At 37.0% G+C, this 19,662-nt stretch overlaps 1 protein-coding gene across 3 annotated transcripts in view; it reads left to right on the forward strand.

Annotated features, from left to right (window-relative positions):
- LOC136864143 (uncharacterized) overlaps positions 1–19,662 on the forward strand; it is a 624,111-nt gene that overhangs the window by 126,939 nt on the left and 477,510 nt on the right. For all 3 annotated transcript variants that reach the window (XR_010859277.2, XM_067140781.2, XM_067140790.2), the window contains exons 4-5: positions 4,683–4,802; positions 9,139–9,191. Coding sequence is in view for 2 of the 3 variants with exons in the window: in XM_067140781.2 (XP_066996882.2) it covers positions 4,683–4,802; positions 9,139–9,191 (173 nt within the window). In the remaining variant the exon portion in view is untranslated. The remainder of the gene's footprint in view (positions 1–4,682; positions 4,803–9,138; positions 9,192–19,662) is intronic.

The following is a 19,662-nucleotide window of genomic DNA, read 5'->3' on the forward strand; positions in this document are numbered from 1 at the left end:
CTGTTAGTAATACTATTACCACGGACTTTGAATTTCCGTTGCTCGAATCTTATTCATGGTTATCGAATTAGTTGTTATCGTAACACGTTGTAGATTTCCTTTACTACTGATAGGTATTGTTATCATTGGATAGTGATTGGTGGTGCTGCAAGGAACAATGTTTCATAGCCATGTGCACTCAACTAGAGCTTACCTAATTGCTGACATTATGTACTCCTCGCACACTCCAGTCAGATAAGCTCAAATTTATGCGTGTGTGTTCTAATGATAATTATATGACTTCACAGATTTAGAATGAAAATGTAGTGAGTCAACAGTCTGCAACCATCTCTCAAGTAGTCAATTGATACTGTGTATTGAAATATGGATCCCGGACCTAGTACAAGCAAAGGAAATCCTACATATGCATACAGCCCACGGATAAGTAAAAAGATTATTACGGAACTTGTAAACGATTCAGATTCTTATTCTGATCTGTATGAAAGTGATTGTGAAGAAGAAAGTGAAGACTCTGAAGCTCCACAGGATCATGGTTGTAGATTATAATAAGAGTATGGGTGGGGTTAATAAAACAGACATTATACTTTTCTTCATTTAATGTGTAAGGAAAACCATCATGTGGCACAAGAAAATGTTTTTCCACATTATAGTTCTCTGGCTTCTCAATTCATTTGCTTTGTACAAACTCCAAACTGGTAGCCATATGTCCTTGGTGAAGTTCCAATTGAAAGTTATCAGCGAGCTGTTCGAAAACCACCACACCTCTGCCAAACCACATAAAGGTGGTCGACCATTCCCAGAGGAAAATTTGTTGCACCTTACAGAGCGTCATTTTCTTTATGAAGTTCCCTCTACCCCTCTGGTAAACCAGGTAAGATGATCTGCCATATATGTACTCGCTCCACCCAGCAGCCTGTAAAGCGGTGAGAAAGCCTCTATGGGTGCTGATTGTGAGATACTGGGCTTTGCTTTTTGACATGTTTTGAAGTGTTTCACACAAAGAACACCTTCTAGAACCAACAAATGTTGAACAGGCTGCTCATACTGTGAAACTTGTACTTGAGAAATATTTATAATATATGGTAATTATATTTCTTTATTAGACATCCCTATACATTCAGTAGTTGTCATGTTCATGAGTTTACAGTTTACATTGAATGTGTTAAAATATCAACTTTTGTACTTGTAAGGAGTAACGTGTATTAGTTGCCTGCATATTTTAGGAATTCATTTTATTTTGAGCCCTTTAGTTTGTATAAAAATGATGTTCGCATGGGCACAAAACGTGTAATTTTGATTTCTCTCAAAAGTAAATTGAATATAAATATAGGATTTTCCTTTTATATTTACATATATAAAGAACCAACATCCATAAACATTTTAAGCTAATCACCCCCTAATAAGTTAAAAATTGAGGCGTCTACAATTCTTTTTACATACGAATGAAAACACTCAGCACTGAGGTACCAAACAGTCAACTGGTAACTCAGCACTTAAAAGTTTAAACTAAAAATCTACCGTAATACAAATGGTCAAATATGAAAATGACCAGTGCTTGGGCTTTGTACGCACAGTAGTACTAGCTGACCCAATTGGTGTTCGGGCATAGAGGGGAAGTGTTAGAGAGAATAGTTTCAGGCCATGTTAACAGTGTAAATTTCTGGCAAGAAATCGTGTGGTTTGATGAAACTTTCATGATCATCCTAATGTGTTTACATAGTACCTTGACTATGTTATTCCACCACGATGTGCTCATCTCAGTCTTAATCCACATACTATGTTGTTCTGGGGACATACTCTTGCTTAGTGAATTTCTCCAGGTGAGCCAGACTGTCCTTGGACACTCCAGGCACTAAAGGCCATATGCAAAGTAAATAAAGTGAATAGACCCAAATCTAACTGAATTAGCTTGGGGTAAAACCAGTGCTGGTATAGACAAATTTGCCAAGTTCAAATTACTTGTATGCATCAAATATTTAAGGAAGAATTGTAGAAAAATATGTTTTGGGACTGATAAAAGTTATGTGTTGTGAGATTTATGAACTCATGGCAAACTATTTTAAGACCTTCATTAACTGTAAGATGTTACTTTTGCAGGGCTTCTGGTGGGTTCAATGGGCACAAATCCTGTATTTTTATCTTGTTCTGGCTTTTGTACTTTCTTCAGCATTAAGGAGTTTGTTCAGAAGATGGGCTCTTAAGATTCTAACAGATTATACAATTCTCATGGATTAGCAAAGTACTATTGATCTTTAGAATGCTCCCTTCATCATCATCATCATCATCATCAGATTTAGACATAATGTTTGTCCTACTGGCAATGCATGAATTGGAAGGACTATAATGTAATTTTTTTCACCTAAAGTTTAAAAAAAGTTATCTTAGCATTGCCATCTACTGTGCAGTTGTTGACAATTTTTTATTTGTTGTTTTTGAGAAGTTCATGCCATCGTATTCTTTCAATTTCCCTCTTTAATATTACACTAAGAAGTTTCTTGTATTTATAAAAGTTGGCAGTGTATGATAGGTGGAAGTTCTTTGCTTTGCCATCTAGTGACAATTTCAGAACTAACACAGTCATAAGCCACACCAAAATGGCATCGAAATCAAGAGTGAATGAAGATTTATCTCCTGTTCAGAGGACTTTTGAGAATAATGAAGCTGAAAATGAATGGCCAGATCCTTTTGATACAGATGGTGATGATTCTTGGCACCCATCAAGCAGTATTTCCAGCTGTAATGACAACTTGGTAAGAGTATAGACATATTTTATCATAGATAACCTCTAATTTGTGGCTTGTGACTGTATTTTGCTCATTCTACTTACTTTACAAATAACTCGTATCTTATGGAAATGCATGAACAATAACATTAGATTTGATAACCATAGAATAATTATTTAATAGAACTATTAATATTAACAATAATATTTACATAGGATATCATGTGAAAGCAATTAGCAGTTAAATATCTATTGGTGTGGCTTATAACTATGTTCATCTGAAATTGTCTGGATTTATTACTCCTAATTTTACAGCTTAAAGTTAGTAGAATGCCTGAGGAATCACCAAGAAAACAAAACCCATCAAGGAAAAGGAAAAGGAGGAGTAATAGTGACCAATGGAAAGTGGTGAAGGCCAAATGAAGACGTAATGCTGGTCGTCGGTATGTGTCCATTAGATCAAAGAAAATCGTTGATGAAGCTTCAATGGGACCTCCTTGCAGCTGTTCCGATAGATGCTTCACAAAACTTGCTGGAGAGGAAGAGAATATTTTTCACCCTTTCTGAGACTTGGGGAATTTCAATACCCAGAACATATATTTAGTGGGAAACATAAAAATGATGCCAAAAAAGCAAAGTTTTGTTTTCTTTTATTGTGCAGCATTCCTATCCTGTGGTGGGTCACACTAGACTCCCTTATGATCGCGATTTAGGTCGCATTGAACTATTTGCTAGAAACAGACGTCCAATAGTATATACCCCAGATGAATGGGTGGATGTTGTGAAGTCAGCAAGTCCAAGAATCTTCATTGTGACAAAAATGAAAAGAGACGACTTCAAAACTTTAGATGATCTCACGTCATTGCTATCAAAACCCACTAAATTCACAACTGGAGATTAGGTTCACTTCAGTGAAATTACACAATTTCAATTGAATTCCAAGGATCCTTTTCTGCTAGGTTAAACACTGTTATACTACATTAGGGCCAGTTCAGTATGCAAACATTCGCATCAAGAAGAAAGGAAAACTTGTGGAACATGATCCATTTCACCTCAGAGTAAAAAAACAGAAATCAACTCCTTACCGAGCTCGATAGCTGCAGTCGCTTAAGTGCGGCCAGTATCCAGTAATCTGGAGAGAGTGGGTTCGAGCCCCATTGTCGGCAGCCCTGAAGATGGTTTTCCATGGTTTCCCATTTTCACACCAGGCAAATGCCGGGGCTGTACCTTAATTAAGGCCACGGCCGCTTCCTTCCAATTCCTAGGCCTTTCCTATCCCATCGTCGCCGTAAGACATATCTGTGTCGGTGCGACGTAAAGCAAATAGCAAAATATAAATCAACTCCCTCTCAACCAGAAGAAATTGACTGATCTCAGGTCTCTCATGACATTCATTCCTGTAGCCAGTCAACACTTCTTCTTGTCACTTGCAGGAAATAATGTTGAAGATAATGATGCAGAGGAATTCCCTTGAGATACACATTGTTTTTTCTTAAAGTATGTGTATTCATTCTCAAATATTGTGTTTTTAAAAATTAAGTGTGTTCATTCTCAAATATTGTCTTTATAATTAAGCGTAGGCTTATTCATTCTCTAATATTGTGCTTTTGTTGATAAATAAAAATGTATTCGTCCTCAAGTATTTAAATTTCTTTCCGGGGAATAAAGTCATAAGCCCATGTTAGTTACCTCATTCATTAAAAATGCTCTTAAATCATATACTAGGGCAAAGTGTTGTTTCACTGTCTCCCATATGTTTTATAACACATACAAGTGTTTATTTATACAAGGAAAGTTATTACAAATGTAGTGGATGATTTACAGATTTGAGCTGAACTTTAATTTGTCATTTACTCAAAACTAAGTTATTGTGGCTGATGACTATATTCCACCGAGCCCTTCATATGTGAACAAAAGGGAATCTTCTTGAAAAGTAGTAAATTATTTTTTTATTTAATAGTGTCCAACTAGGAGATCTTGAAGCAGAACTTTGTCGGAAAAGTAAAGATGGCATCCTGGACCAGAAGATGATGTATGAAGTCCTGGGTGTCTGGCTTGATAGCTTCTATGTTGCTCTCAGGTAAGTAACCATTAATATTTTAGTTTGTGCATGCACAATAGAATATCTTTTCATATCACTTTAACAACAACAATGGCAATGATCATATGTATGACCTCAGTTTCCGTGCGATTAGAAATTGCGTGTCAACAGCAGCAAAACAAATTAACCAACTCAGTTTAAGTGGCCAAAGTATACTTCCAGATAAATGGAGAATAGGGGATTACAATCTCCATTAACACCTTCTCAGTATGCCGGTGTGCATTCAGAACTGAGGTGGAACCATTCGTCAGTGGTGCTCTTCACAAACAAGTTGCGATTTTGTCTCCGGTCACCTGATGGTAGGGAGAGATTATTGATAAGAACTGGGGAGCGATATTCACCCTGCTACATCTCTGATAGGACTCCATTAGAAGGTGGCTCTATCATAGTTTGGGGTGCAGACAGAGCTTGTAACCATTAATGGAGGTGCTCTGAATGGAGTGACCGGGATTTGAAGCATGGAACCCATCGGTGAGAGGCCGGCGCGCTTTGATGACAGTAAGAATGTAATAAATTTCTCGCTATAATGTTCCCCTTGTTTATTCACTGTGTAGTGGATCCATTGTAGTCTCAATTTCACGGGAAGGCTCACTTTTCAGAAGGAATGATCTATTATGTCCCGTTATATCGGAATTACCCCACGTTATGGTACCTCTGTTGATATTAAGATAATTTTCTTCATTATATTTAGATTGTGGAGGTACTGAACTGATTTTTGTGGCGTGAGTGGGCATATTTCCAAAATGTCACAACATAATTAACTAGTTGTGTTTGTTGATGAAATAAATGAAAATACTCAACATAATGAAGTTCCTGAATTTATAAAGAACTTTTGAGCTGTACGAAAAGCATATGATCTCTTCCAGGCAAGGACAAACATATCCCTTGTTCTTTCTAATATAATTCGCTCTAGGAAATGAAATGTAGAGAAAGTGATATTTGAGCTAGAGCATAATGGACAAATGTGTACTTCAAGTAGGAGAAAAATGTATTGGTATGCGGTATGAAAATAGAGCACTGGTATAAAAGGAGAACTTGTACATTCCTATTTGAGAAGTTTTGGCTTTATTGCCATTTTATTTACCCATTGGTATAGAGAAATTTACTAATTTAGCAGTAACAGTGACATTGATTTACAGATTTCCTTGAATACATGGAAAGCAGCAAAATTATTTTATTTTGTATGTTAATACTTGCACAATTGAAATATCAAAGAAGGTTCAACCTTTTCAATACAAAACGTGTTGTATAAGAAGTTCACAACATAATATTTATTGAATAATTAGGACCGGTTTCGACGCTCACTGCGTCATCATCAGCTACAAAGATCAACAAATAGGCAAAGTACATGTCATGAATGATTTACATTAATAACTCTTGTATGGCTGAATACAAATGGTAAACTGCTTTGTCATAAAAGCTAGGAGAAACTTGAGTAAAATATGATAATGTGATGTGACACATAAAACATAGTGGTTTGATGGGTAAAAATTATGCATAAAATTGAACTGATGCTATGAACATGAGAGTCTGAATATGGTGATAAAACTATGTGGTGGAAATAAAATGGTAAAATTGTCCACTCTTCTGTTGTTCACTTCAGGCACATAAGTCCAGGTCCGATGTTATATAGTCAAACCAATAAAAAGATTTTTGTCGAGGCCGGGACACCTGATGTTGGGCGATTGAATAAGGTTGCTCTTCGAATTAGTCTCAGCTCAACAGGGTAGTGAATCTTTAAGAGAGGAAAGAAAAACTAAGTTAGTGAAATGGAAGTCTAAATCGAGTCGCGGTCAAGGGTGATAGAATATGAGACTCACCTTGTTTGGCGTGCTGAGTGTGTGGTGTAAGAAGAGTTCTGGACTAGTGAGAAGGTGTGACTGAGTAGCGAAGTTAGAGTGAGAGGGGTGGGGGGGGTGGGGAGGGGAAGTGGAGAGGAGAGGGGTAGGGAGGCGGAGTTTAAGGTGGGTCAGGAGGGCGGAGTGGCAGTGGTGTGGGACGTAAAAGAGTACTGTGGAGAGCGTGAAAGATCGATTTTTCTCTCGTGGTTTTTATACCTCTAAAGACTTCTATTAGGTAGTCGAAAAGAATGCTGGATTTTTCTGAGATTTCGTTAAGATTTAAGTTAGGGTTAAAAAATTGGTCTAGGTGAATAAAACAGTTCTCCGTAACGTCGAGTAAAGGGCCTTTATTTATGTTTTTGAGAATTTCTAGGTCTTGTTCTATGGTGGTAAAATTATGCTTTAAGTCATGTATATGTTGGCCTATTGCGGAAAATCTATTATATCTGATGGCATTAACGTGTTCTAAGTATCTAACTTTGAAGCTGCGCCCGGTCTGTCCGACATATGAGGAAAGACAGTTATTGCATTGAAAACGGTAAACACCTGACATTGCGTAAGTGTCAGACCTGTTAACTGATTTGGAATTGTGAACTATATCTATGTTTCTATTGCTGGTTCTGTAAGAAATTTTAATATTATGTTTCTTGAAAATATTCGTTACACTGTGTATATTTTCATTAAAGGTGAAGGTGGCGAATAGGGCAGGGTTATGTCTTTCTTTGGTTAATGTTGATTTCAGTCTATGTTTACATTTGTTAATGATGCGTTCTATGAATGAGGCATTATAACCGTTAAATTTAGCAATGGCCCGAATGGTGTTCAATTCCTTCTTTAGGTTTTCCTTGGATAAGGGTATTTTTAGTGCACGGTCTACCATGCTGTAGTAAGTGGCACATTTATGTGCATGTGGATGTGTAGAGTCGTTTCTGATAGTGGTCGCTGTTTGAGTTGGTTTTCTGTAGATATTGTATTCTAAAGAAGAAGGATGTCGTTTAATTGTAAGGTCTAAAAAATTGATCGAGTAATTGGACTCAGATTCTAATGTGAATTTTATATTAGGATCAATCTTGTTTAAGTTATTAAGAGTAGTGGCTGCATTAACCGTTCTATCATCTAGAATAACTAGAGTATCATCAACATACCTAGACCAGAAGTGTATATTTGAAAAAGTGTTACTGGTGTTAATTGCAGTGTCTTCTAGGAAATCTATGTAAATTTCAGCCAAAATTCCTGACTACTAACTTAGTTTTTCTTTCCTCTCTTAAAGATTCACTACCCTGTTGAGCTGAGACTAATTCGAAGAGCAACCTTATTCAATCGCCCAACATCAGGTGTCCCGGCCTCGACAAAAATCTTTTTATTGGTTTGACTATATAACATCGGACCTGGACTTATGTGCCTGAAGTGAACAACAGAAGAGTGGACAATTTTACCATTTTATTTCCACCACATAGTTTTATCACCATATTCAGACTCTCATGTTCATAGCATCAGTTCAATTTTATGCATAATTTTTACCCATCAAACCACTATGTTTTATGTGTCACATCACATTATCATATTTTACTCAAGTTTCTCCTAGCTTTTATGACAAAGCAGTTTACCATTTGTATTCAGCCATACAAGAGTTATTAATGTAAATCATTCATGACATGTACTTTGCCTATTTGTTGATCTTTGTAGCTGATGATGACGCAGTGAGCGTCGAAACCGGTCCTAATTATTCAATAAATATTATGTTGTGAACTTCTTATACAACACGTTTTGTATTGAAAAGGTTGAACCTTCTTTGATATTTCAATTGTGAATCTCAGTTCAATACGGGAAAATGAAGTTTTTAACTTATAATGTTAATACTTGGCTGGAATTTATTAATGTATTATGAAGAATTTGTATTGATTCAATTACAGTACACTTGCATCAGTATTTGATGGTAAATTAAGAATTGTGAGGGGTTGAGGTCTGTCCTTTCTCTTTTGTCTCCTCCCCTTCTTAGACTGTCCTATAAATAGATATATTTTTTATTGGTTTTTGCTTGGTCTCTAGTCTCAGACAGCCATTGCTGCTCTGCAGTTGATGCAAGTGTATTGACTAGATAGCATCTTACTAACTTGCTATCTTCCATCTGATGTCATAGAAGTTAATGAGAGATGCCATTCTGAGCTATACGGAGAGTAAATAAAGGTTATGTGAGAGAGAGGAAAATCTGAAGAAAAAGAAAAATGGAATCTATATCAAGAAATGTTGATAGAGTAAGACTACCTCAAAGCAAAAAAGTTTCAAGATTACCAAGGTATTTTATATACAGTAAATAGTTTACAGAAATTGAATTAAAATGTTTTAGCTGCATATTGAAACTGAATCCTATTCTCAGGTGTGATGTGACAGTGAGTACACAGCGTGATCCTGTAAATCATATAATAATTAATTTAATAATTTCTCTCAGTTTAAAATATCTTCTTATTTTTCAGGATGAGAGCTGTAAGTGGAGGAAGTTCCCATGGAGATAGTGCATCACCACGACGTGAGTGTATTATTTTTGTTCTTCTTATTCATATTTATCTTCTATATATATAAAATAAGAGTTTTCTCTGTACTTTGCTCAGAATTTAAAAGGGATGGTATTTCTGTATCGGTCGTGTCCATAGTAACAAGGAAATATACTGTCTGTCTGTCTGTCTGTCTGTATGTATGTATGTACACGCATCACGAGAAAACGGCTGAAGAGAATTTATCGAAAATCGGTATGTAAAGTCCGGGAGTAAGTCGCTACAATCTAGGCCATTTGAGAAACTTGTTCTTTTCATCTTGACTGCAACCCATCTGAGAGGCATACACTTGCACCAATGTCAGCTTCTCTTTTTCAAGATGAACTGTTGCCTTTATAATCCTCTCATTGATGTTCTGGATCTCTGTAATACCATCTCTTTAGACAATATCATTCCTACTCCATTTCTCATCTCTCTGTTGTTACCATTTCAGTAGGGGGGTATAGTTTTTCCTGAACTCTTTCTTCCCTTTACTTTTCCATTTAGTTTCACTTAGTCCTAGGATTGATATTTTCCTTCTCTCCATGATGTCCACTAACTCTTCACATTTCCCAGTCAAACTCAGTACATTGATTGTTCCTATTCGAATGTGTTTTCTTCTCTGGGGTTGTTGCACAATTACAAGGCTTGGCCTATCATGAGTGTGTAGGCCATTATACCTGGCGTGGGTCTGCAGGTGCTGTCTACTCCGAGTACTTTGTTTGCATCTGAGGTTCGTATAAGTGTTGAAAGCGATTGCAGTTACTCTCTAACTTACTTGTTAGGCCTAACGTTAGAGAAGATTTTCTGTCAGGGTTATCTCCCTTTGCCTTTAACAGTCCCCTGCCACATCTGCAAGACTGAAGCTTCCAGTTGAATTTATGTGTCATTTTCTACACAATGGCTTAAGCAAGCTCCCTAAGGATGAACTCCTCTGCCCATAGCCATTGGTTCTCCCTCAGTTTGTCAGGTTTGGTAACAACCGCCCAACCCTCGGCCAGACATTCGGAGGTAGTACAGTCTACTGTCGCATACGGTAGCAGGATGTACCTGACCTAACTCCTCTACCTATAAACAAATGTGTCCCAATTTGTCCTCTGGAATTCCAGTTTTATGTTCATATTATGATCTTTCCTATTTTAAAAACTCCACTCAAACTTATTCATCGAATAATGTCATTCCTTGCCATCTCTCTGCTGACAGTGCAGAACTTGCCCTTTAGTTGAGCAGCTCATCTCCTTATTTCCAAGTCTATGCAGTGCAAAGTTTGCAAAATGTTTGTAACACAACTCTTCTGTCAGAAATAACAAGGAACAAATTGTGCTGCTTTCTTTTGGATCTTTTCCAGTTCTTGAATCAAGTAATCCTGGTGACAGTGAGTGACAGTAATGTCTGGTGTTACCAGTGACTTATATGCCCTCTATTTTACATCCTTTTTTTTTTTTTTTTTGCTAGTGGTTTTACGTCGCACCGACACAGATAGGTCTTATGGCGACGATGGGATAGGAATGGCCTAGGAGTTGGAAGGAAGCGGCCGTGGCCTTAATTAAGGTACAGCCCCAGCATTTGCCTGGTGTGAAAATGGGAAACCACGGAAAACCATCTTCAGGGCTGCCGATAGTGGGATTCGAACCTACTATCTCCCGGATTCAAGCTCACAGCCACGCCTCTACGCGCACGGCCAACTCGCCCGGTATTTTTTTTTTTTTCTACATCCTTACTACAACCCCTAAATACCCTCATAACCATATGAAGAGATATGAAAATTTTATTTACAATCTTGTTAAGGTGAATACCCTGATGATGAACTTCCCGCATATTAATCCTTTGACCTACCATTTAAAAGAACTTAGTTTGCTCATAAACTATTTTACAGTTATTTTTAAGGAAATGCTGATGAATATATACACATATAAATAACTTGTTATGAGTTCCACCATACATTTATGGTTTGGAGATGTTCTCTTCTGCATGAAACACTAGAAAATAGGTGTGCACATGCAAAGCAACTTTGCATTTGAGGCATTCAAACGAGGTTTCCTTGCAGAGTCCTCGTGCTACACACAGTCTACATTGTTTGGATGGCACTGATTTCTTCTGAGTTGAAGCAAGTTTTTGATGGATAGAAGCCAGTATATTGATTCTGAAGCATCATGGGAATATTGCCAGTGTGAGAACGGCCAATGCTAGGGTGCTGAGGCAACTGGATGCTTTCTAGGTGTTTTTCAGCACTGATATACAATGAAGTAAAATGTGCCTTCTTTCCTGGGTTGAGAACTTGCCAAAGAAGATAAGAATCTTGCATATAAAATCATGGGAGTCAACACCACCCATTCCCTCATTATAATCTACTACCAGATTTGGCTTCAGCTTTCCTCCTCCTCTTTTTGTTTTGACAATGACATAATCTGGTCTGTCACGTTGGGTTGACATATGTACAGTATTTTTGTCAACCCACTTTACTGCTAGGACTTCATTTGCCGAAGCAAATTTTTCTCCTTTTTTCAGCTGTTTTTCTTCTAAGATTTGCATTATGTGTTTTCTATTTACTCTAGCTGTGCCATCACCACATGAGTGTAGGTTTGCAGGAGAGTTTTATACAAAGGTAATGAACTGTAGCAATTATACACATACAGTGTTCTCCACCACCCAGAAGGTCCGTACACATATCAAAAGTAGTATTCTCACTAAAAAGTAGTTAATTTTTGTCACTAGTCCCTCCGTCACAGTTTTTTTGCCTCTGTATATCTTGAAATTCCAACAGTATCCATTCTCTGAGGAGCACACTTGACACACTTTTGCACCAAATATTGCTCTTTTAGAAGGATTATATGTCATAGGCACGACATCCTAACCAGTGTAAAACCTTCAATTATTTTAAGTTATATTTTATTAAATGCTAAATCATCTTTGATTAATTGTTAAATATGACTAATACATGGTTTCCCTTTAAATATGTATTATAAATTTGAATAACCTCAAATATGTATTGTGTATAAGTTGAACCTCAAAATCTATATAGTCAAAAGTGGTGGAAAACTCTATAATGTTCGTATATTAGATTTATTTTACTATAATTTAGTATATATGAAGGGTTCTGGAAACTTACTGTAAGGTTTATTTACCAGATACATGTAGAGACATTAGGAATGTTGGAGAAATTTCCATGTATATTGGTAAACAGTAACGAAAGATGAGTACTCCATTCAACTAGCTGGTCAATCAATGTTTTGAGTGTGTTCCATTAGAGTGTTGTAAGAACCCTTCCAGAAATCGATAATTCTAGACGGTTGATCGAACAGTATATATATCGAGCTGTCAGTCAGTGAACGAGTCAGGTTGGATTCGGAGTGACTATTGAGCTCTGAGGTGGAGGTGGGGAGTTTAAGAGAGCGTATGTTATAGTGCGCGAGTCAGTGTTGTTGATATCTGTACTTGTCAGAATCAACTTCAGAGTACTCCGCTATTAAGTGTTGTAGTGTCACTTGCTAGTGTTTATAATTGTGTGTTGTGACTTACAGTGACAATAAAGTAATTTACACAAGAAGTGAACGTGTTCTCGTGTGATATTTATTTCCGTCAAATCAAATTGCATTTGAGAACGATAAATTGCGACCGCGATGGATAGGACAGGACACTTCGAGACTCGGCAATGAAGATCGACCAAATGACCGTGGCGATGTTACGGAAAGCACTGGCATCGCGAGGTTTCACCGACGGCTGGAAGCAAAGTGGACTTACAAAGAGAGGCTCCGCTAGGATTTAATAGACAACGAACAGGACCCAGGTAATTTCCACTTTGAAGTCACCTCGGAGGAAGAAACCAACAACCGGTTAAGCATTATGTTTGCACAGCTAACTGCTTTGATTCAGGCCTAGTCTGAAAAAAATCGAGAACCTGTCTAAAAAATTCAACATCGAGGCCCAATCCAAAAAACTCGAGTGGAAAATCGAGGCTCAGTCTCAAGAAATAAAGGACCAAGTCAGTTCTTTGGGCAACGAAATGCGCTCTCTCAGAACCGAGGAGATCAATGACGTTGTGCAGGACAACAGCAAGCCGGACGGGAAGCAGTCCGAAGTGATGTGATTGCGGAGTAAGTAGTTCAAAGCCCAGTGGTAGAAGCAAGTGCCCTGTGTGAAAGTATGACAGCTCTGGAGAGACGGGTGAAGCCTGCAAGCAGTGATGGCGGCTCCGGCGTCGTGAAGATGGCAACTCCACGGGACAATGAGATCATTGTAGCGATGGCAACAACACAGCCAGGGGACCCCCTTGAGAACCAATGGGGTCCGAATCAACAACCAACAAACGAGGGTGCCACCTGACCAGGACATTAGTCCTGGCACGAAACCATATGCCGGTGGGAACATTGAATTCAGCACCCCAGAAAAAGAGGAGACTCAACAGGGCCAAGTCCGTGACGTACGAGCCTCTCCCGTGCATCACACCAGTGGATTATGAAGACGCGTGGGCCCTGACAGAACACAAAGTTGCGAATGATGGGAAAGTCAGTGGAGCTTCGACTGCCACACGAGGACCTGCAGATCATTGCCACTGGGAACAAGGACAACTTGCATAATATTGCAGATTATCATTTTCATATTTTTTGCCTGTATTGAACTTACTAATATTAGTTTCAATTTCTTGTTGTTATATCCACCTATTCAATACATGAAATGTTTATTGTCTCTAAAAGGACATTTACCACAATACAAACATAAATGGGACATGTTTCACTCGTTATGTCGAGCATCTTCAGCCATTTTTTACAATTATCTCAAGTTGAGTCCTTACGTTAAACCTTATTTATAATTATTTGTTCATTAAAATGTTATTATACAATAAAATATTCTTATGATATAAAAAGTAAACATGAAGAAGTAACAATTAAAATGGATCTATAATGGACTAGACATTAATCACAGGAAGTTCTGTCCAGGTCATGGTAATGTGCCAATTAAATTATATGATTTGGCATGAAAATTCCGGTTTATTCTAACACTGCTTGTGTTAAGTTATTTATCAAAGTATGAAAGTTCATATAAAGATCAATGAATTAAAAGATCAAACTTGCAATATATTCTTGGAAATGAGAATTACACCACTATTAAAATTGGAACATTGGAGGTTTGTAACCTGTTGTATGCGGACTATTTTGTAGTCTTCACCAAATAATTATTATAATTACAATAAATCATCATTACTGTATGTTTAAAAGGTAAACATGAAGGAGTAACTATCGAAATGGGCCATTAATAGACCATACATTATTCACTGGAAGTTGTTGTCCAAGTCATAGTAATATGTCAGTTAAAATTGTAAGATTTGGCTAAAAAATCTTTTCTAACACTTCTAGTATTAAATTAAATTTTTCAAAGTATAAAATGTTCATATGAAGGTTACTGAATTAGAAAAGTTAAACTTGCGATATGTTCTTGTTAGATGAGAATTACACCATTATTAAAAATAGAGCATTGGAGGTTTGTAATCAGTTGTATGCATCATACTTGTAGTCTTCACCAATCCCCAAACCAATGTTAAATCAGCCAATTTTTACTGGTGTGTTTGTTTTTAAGCATAGTTAAAAGGGCTATGCCTTTGGTTGTGGTACATAGATGATACGTTTGTAGTAATAGACCACCGAAAAAATAACAGTACAAAAATACTAGAATTTTTAAACAGGGTAGACAGTTGCATAAAATTCACCAAGGAAGACGAAAACAACGGTTCATTGAACTTCCTAGATATAATCACGTAAAGAATTTGGATTTGATTTTCAGTATATATATATATATATATATATATATAGAAAACCGATTGCAATAAAAAAAGATTCCCTTAATCTGAAATCCCATAAACATGCATCCTTTTTTAGCCTACTCAATAGAGCCTTCAGAATACCATTATCACCTATTAAAAGAAAGAACTCAGATTTATAAAAGAACTAGCACTGATTAATGGTTATAAAACAGAAATAATAAATTGAATTGTTAACAAAGTAAAACTTAAACTGGCAACTATTGTTACTCCAGAGAAAACTAAAAAATCAAAGTATGCTACTTTCACCTACTCCAACTCTGCGATTCACCAAATTACAAATCCTTTGAAAAAATGAGATTTACAAATAGCTTTTAAGGTGCATAACGCTAACAAATATAATTTTTAATCATAATACAGTTAGTGCAAATAAAGAGGAATATCAGGGTTTTAGGAATATATAGATTAACATGCACACAGTGCAATTTTTCATATGTTGGAGGGTCAATGACTTAGATGTTAGGCCCCGTTAAACAACAAGCAGCAAGCATCATATGTTGGACAGACTGGCCATAGTTTTATCCCAAGATATGTGGAACACTATAACGCATTAAAATGTATCAATCAATCAATCAATACTGATCTGCATTTAGAGCAGTCGCCCAGGTGGCAGATTCCCTATCTGTTGCTTTCCTAGCCTTTTCCGAAATGATTTCAAAGAAATTGAAAATTTATTGAACATCTCCCTTGGTAAGTTATTCCAATCCCTAACTCCCCTTCCTATAATTGAATATTTGCCCCAGTTTGTCCTCTTGAATTCCAACTTTATCTTCATATTGTGATCTTTCCTACTTTTATAAACGCCTTTCAAACTTATTCATCTACTAATGTCATTCCACGCCATCTCTCCGCTGACAGCTCGGAACATACCACTTAGTCGAACAGCTCTTCTTCTTTCTCTCAATTCTTCCCAACCCAAACATTGCAACATTTTTGTAACGCTACGTAATAAGTATTCCGCAATGGCTAATCATATGAAAGAGTCCGGCTCCATGGCTAAATGGTTAGCGTCTTGGCTTTGGTCACAGGGGTCCTGGGTTCGACAGGGTCGGGAATTTTAACCTTAATTGGTTAATTTCTCTGGCACGGGGGCTGGGTGTATGTGTCGTCTTCATCATCATTTCATCCTCATCATGACGTGCAGGTTGCCTACGGGCGTCAAATCAAAAGACCTGCACCTGGCGAGCCGAACATGTCCTCGGACACTCCCGGCACTAAAAGCCATACGCCATTTCATTTCATATGAAAGAGACCGGCCATCAATTTAGTACAATAGATAGAGACTTCAAGATAAAAAATTTAAAAAAAAGAATGAAAAAGGAAAGTTAATGACCGAATATGAAAACATTTATATTCATTTAAATCAGTTCTTCATTAGGGAGAAAAACCTAAATGATGCCATTGAAAAAAAGCCCCTTAATAGAACAATGACCAAAATTGTTACAAGCCTTTAAACCAGATACAGTGGAACCTCGATTCTCCGTTTTTCGAGGGACCCTGAAAATAAAACGTACAACACGGGAAAATGGAAAATCCGGGAATGAATGAAAGTGTGGGTAAGGGCTCGAGCTAGACACTAGACACTACAGGTCCGGGATTATGAGGGAAGCCGTGGAAATGCGTAGAAATCGTAACAATTTCAACAGGGACACTGGCTATCAATTAAGTAATACCTGGTTGCCAGCCATTAAGGATTTACATAGGTAGTTCCCTTCCCTGTCCCTTCACTATTGTTATTTCGTGTCTGGCTCCATGGCTAAATGGTTAGCGTGCTGGCCTTTGGTCACAGGGGTCGTGGGTTCAATTCCTGGCAGGGTCGGGAATTTTAACCATCATTGGTTAATTTTGCTGGCATGGGGGCTGGGTGTATGTGTCGTCTTCACCATCATTTCATCCTCATCACGACGCGCAGGTTGCATACGCGCGTCAAATCAAAAGACCTGCACTTGGCACTAAAAGCCATACACCATTACATTACATTTGTTATTTCATCTCGGTGTTTTCCAAATTCGTATGTTCCTCCTCGCCAGATGTTTTATTCCAGGCTTGTGTCAATGTCATACACCTGTCAATGTCATATGTTCTTGATTCATTCATTTCATTATGTTCCGTATTGATAATTACCATATATCATAGAAAAGAAAAGAAAAGAAAAGAAAAGAAAAGAACAGAAAAGAAAAGAAAAGATCCACCTGATCAATACTAATTTATTATAATTCGTTATATAACAGAACCGGTTTAGACTCTTTAAGGTCATCTTCAGCTGTATTATACACTTACATTAGTTACAATTTTAAGTGTTGTGCCTTGCCAATTGAAAAGATTGTGTGTGACAGACGTTAAATTGACATGTTTCAGAGGGGTTAGTCCTATGTTCATAAACTTAAGTATGTCTGAAAACCTAAAACTCGTGTTGAAACTTATTAAAATGTTAACTATATAAACACATTAAAATGTTCACAATACATGATAAAATACATCTCAATATACATATATCTTGTTACAGTCCAATTTTGTGGGTAAAACATGTTCTTGAAATAAATTTCTTATCTTTCGTTTTTTATTAAATCGTCTGGCATGAAAAGATTATGTGCTTGAGCTCAGCTGTATATTGCCCTTATAATAATTGCAATTTAGGCGTTATACCTTGTCAGTTGAAAAGAATGTGTGTGACAGATGTTAAATCGACTTATTTCAAAGTGGTTAGTATTACGCTCATAATAAGTATGTCAGGTGACCTGAAACTCGTGTTAAATAACCTATTAAAATATAAACTACATAAACACACTGAAATGTTCACAACACACGGTAAAATACACTTTAAGATGCAAATGTCTTGTTACAGTCCAAAGTAACGGGTAAAAACATGTTCTTACATTGTTTACGGGTCGTCTAATATGAGAGGTTATATGCTTGAGTTCGTATAGGGTACTTTGCACCACTACACTTTATACAAAGTTCAATCACTAGATAGCTTGCAAATTTTCTAATATTATTAAATATGTATACATTTGAAGATGGGTATGTGCAGCTGAAGTTGTTGATAGTCTTGAAAGCGTTAAATGCAGATCACACTAGTGTGTAAAAACAGTTGTTGGTGGCTCTTTCCTTGTCTATGACTATTGATAAGTATCTGTAAAAGGCAAAAAGTAAAATAGAAATTAGAGATTTTAAAAATTAGTGTTCCGAAAGTGTCTGCTTGTGTGTGCGTTTCGTAATAGTTACTTACTGTTGTCGAGTGGTTGAGAAGCGTACAGCTTGGCTGTCTGACTTGTACTGTACCGTGTTCTTCTAGTGTTAGTATCTGTTGCAATAAGGGGAATGGAGGGATGGGTGGGAGAAGCTGTCATGTGTGTAGGGGCGGAGTTGGGCGTGTCAGTCGTCTGCGCTGTGGTTCGCGTCTGACGTTGTTTGTTGTCTATTCTAAGATAGTAATTTTTTACAATAGGGATAATTTTGTTAAATAAGATATCGGAATATTTTTTTGGTGCAGATTTGTCAATGACATTTTTGTCATCATCAACAACAGACTAACTAACGACAACACCATTTTGGACAGAATAATCACCATAGACCCACACATTTTACAAAAGTTTACGAAAGAATCTGAGAATAACTGCAAATTAAATTGTCTTGATCTGACCAGGCATGAAAATCATTTGACCTTCAAAATTTATCGTAAGCCCACTCATAGAATAAACACAATAAAAACAGACTCCATCCACCCTAATTCCCATAAAAAAGCAGCGTATCACAGTATGATTTATAGGGCCTTCAATATACCATTATCAAAAACTGACTTTAACGAAGAAACACATTTGATTCAAGAAATAGCCAGAAAAAGCGGTTACAAGAAAGAAATAATTAATTCAATCATTCAAAAGATCAAGTCTCGACCCAAAACTAAACTGTTGAAAATAGATAAGCCCAAGAAGGACTATGCAACTTTCACCTTCAATAACACACACATATACCCTTTGACTAAAATTTTTAAAAAGCACAATCTCAAAATAGCTTTCAGGACCACGCATAATAATAGTAGCATCATACATAATACCAAGACAGTCAATAATAACAACAAATACCTTCGCTCTGGAGTATACCGAATCAGCTGCAATAATTGCTTTACAAGTTATGTAGGACGTACTGGTAGGAATTTTGCTATCAGATACAATGAACGCATCAATGCTGTAAAGCACAACCATTTTTCTGCGATAGGTCAACATATGGATGAGTACAAACATAATTTTACGAATATAGATAACGATATGAAAATATTAAATACAAACCCCAAAGGCCCCTTGCTCAATATAACAGAAGAATTATACATAACATTGGCTCAATACACCAACCCCAATTTCAATATTAACGAAATAACTGAAAAAACCAATATCTTATTTAACAAAATTATCCCTATTTTAAAAAATTACTATCTTAGAATAGTCAACAAACAACGTCAGACGTGAACCACAGCGCAGACGACTGACACGCCCAACTCCGCCCCTACACACACGACAGCTCCCCCCACCCATCCCTCCATTCCCCTTATTGCAACAGATACTAACACTAGAAGAACACGGTACAGTACAAGTCAGACAGCCAAGCTGTACGCTTCTCAACCACTCGACAACAGTAAGTAACTATTATGAAAC

Source organism: Anabrus simplex, chromosome 1 (assembly GCF_040414725.1).
Source record: "Anabrus simplex isolate iqAnaSimp1 chromosome 1, ASM4041472v1, whole genome shotgun sequence".
Classification (NCBI taxonomy): domain Eukaryota; kingdom Metazoa; phylum Arthropoda; class Insecta; order Orthoptera; family Tettigoniidae; genus Anabrus; species Anabrus simplex.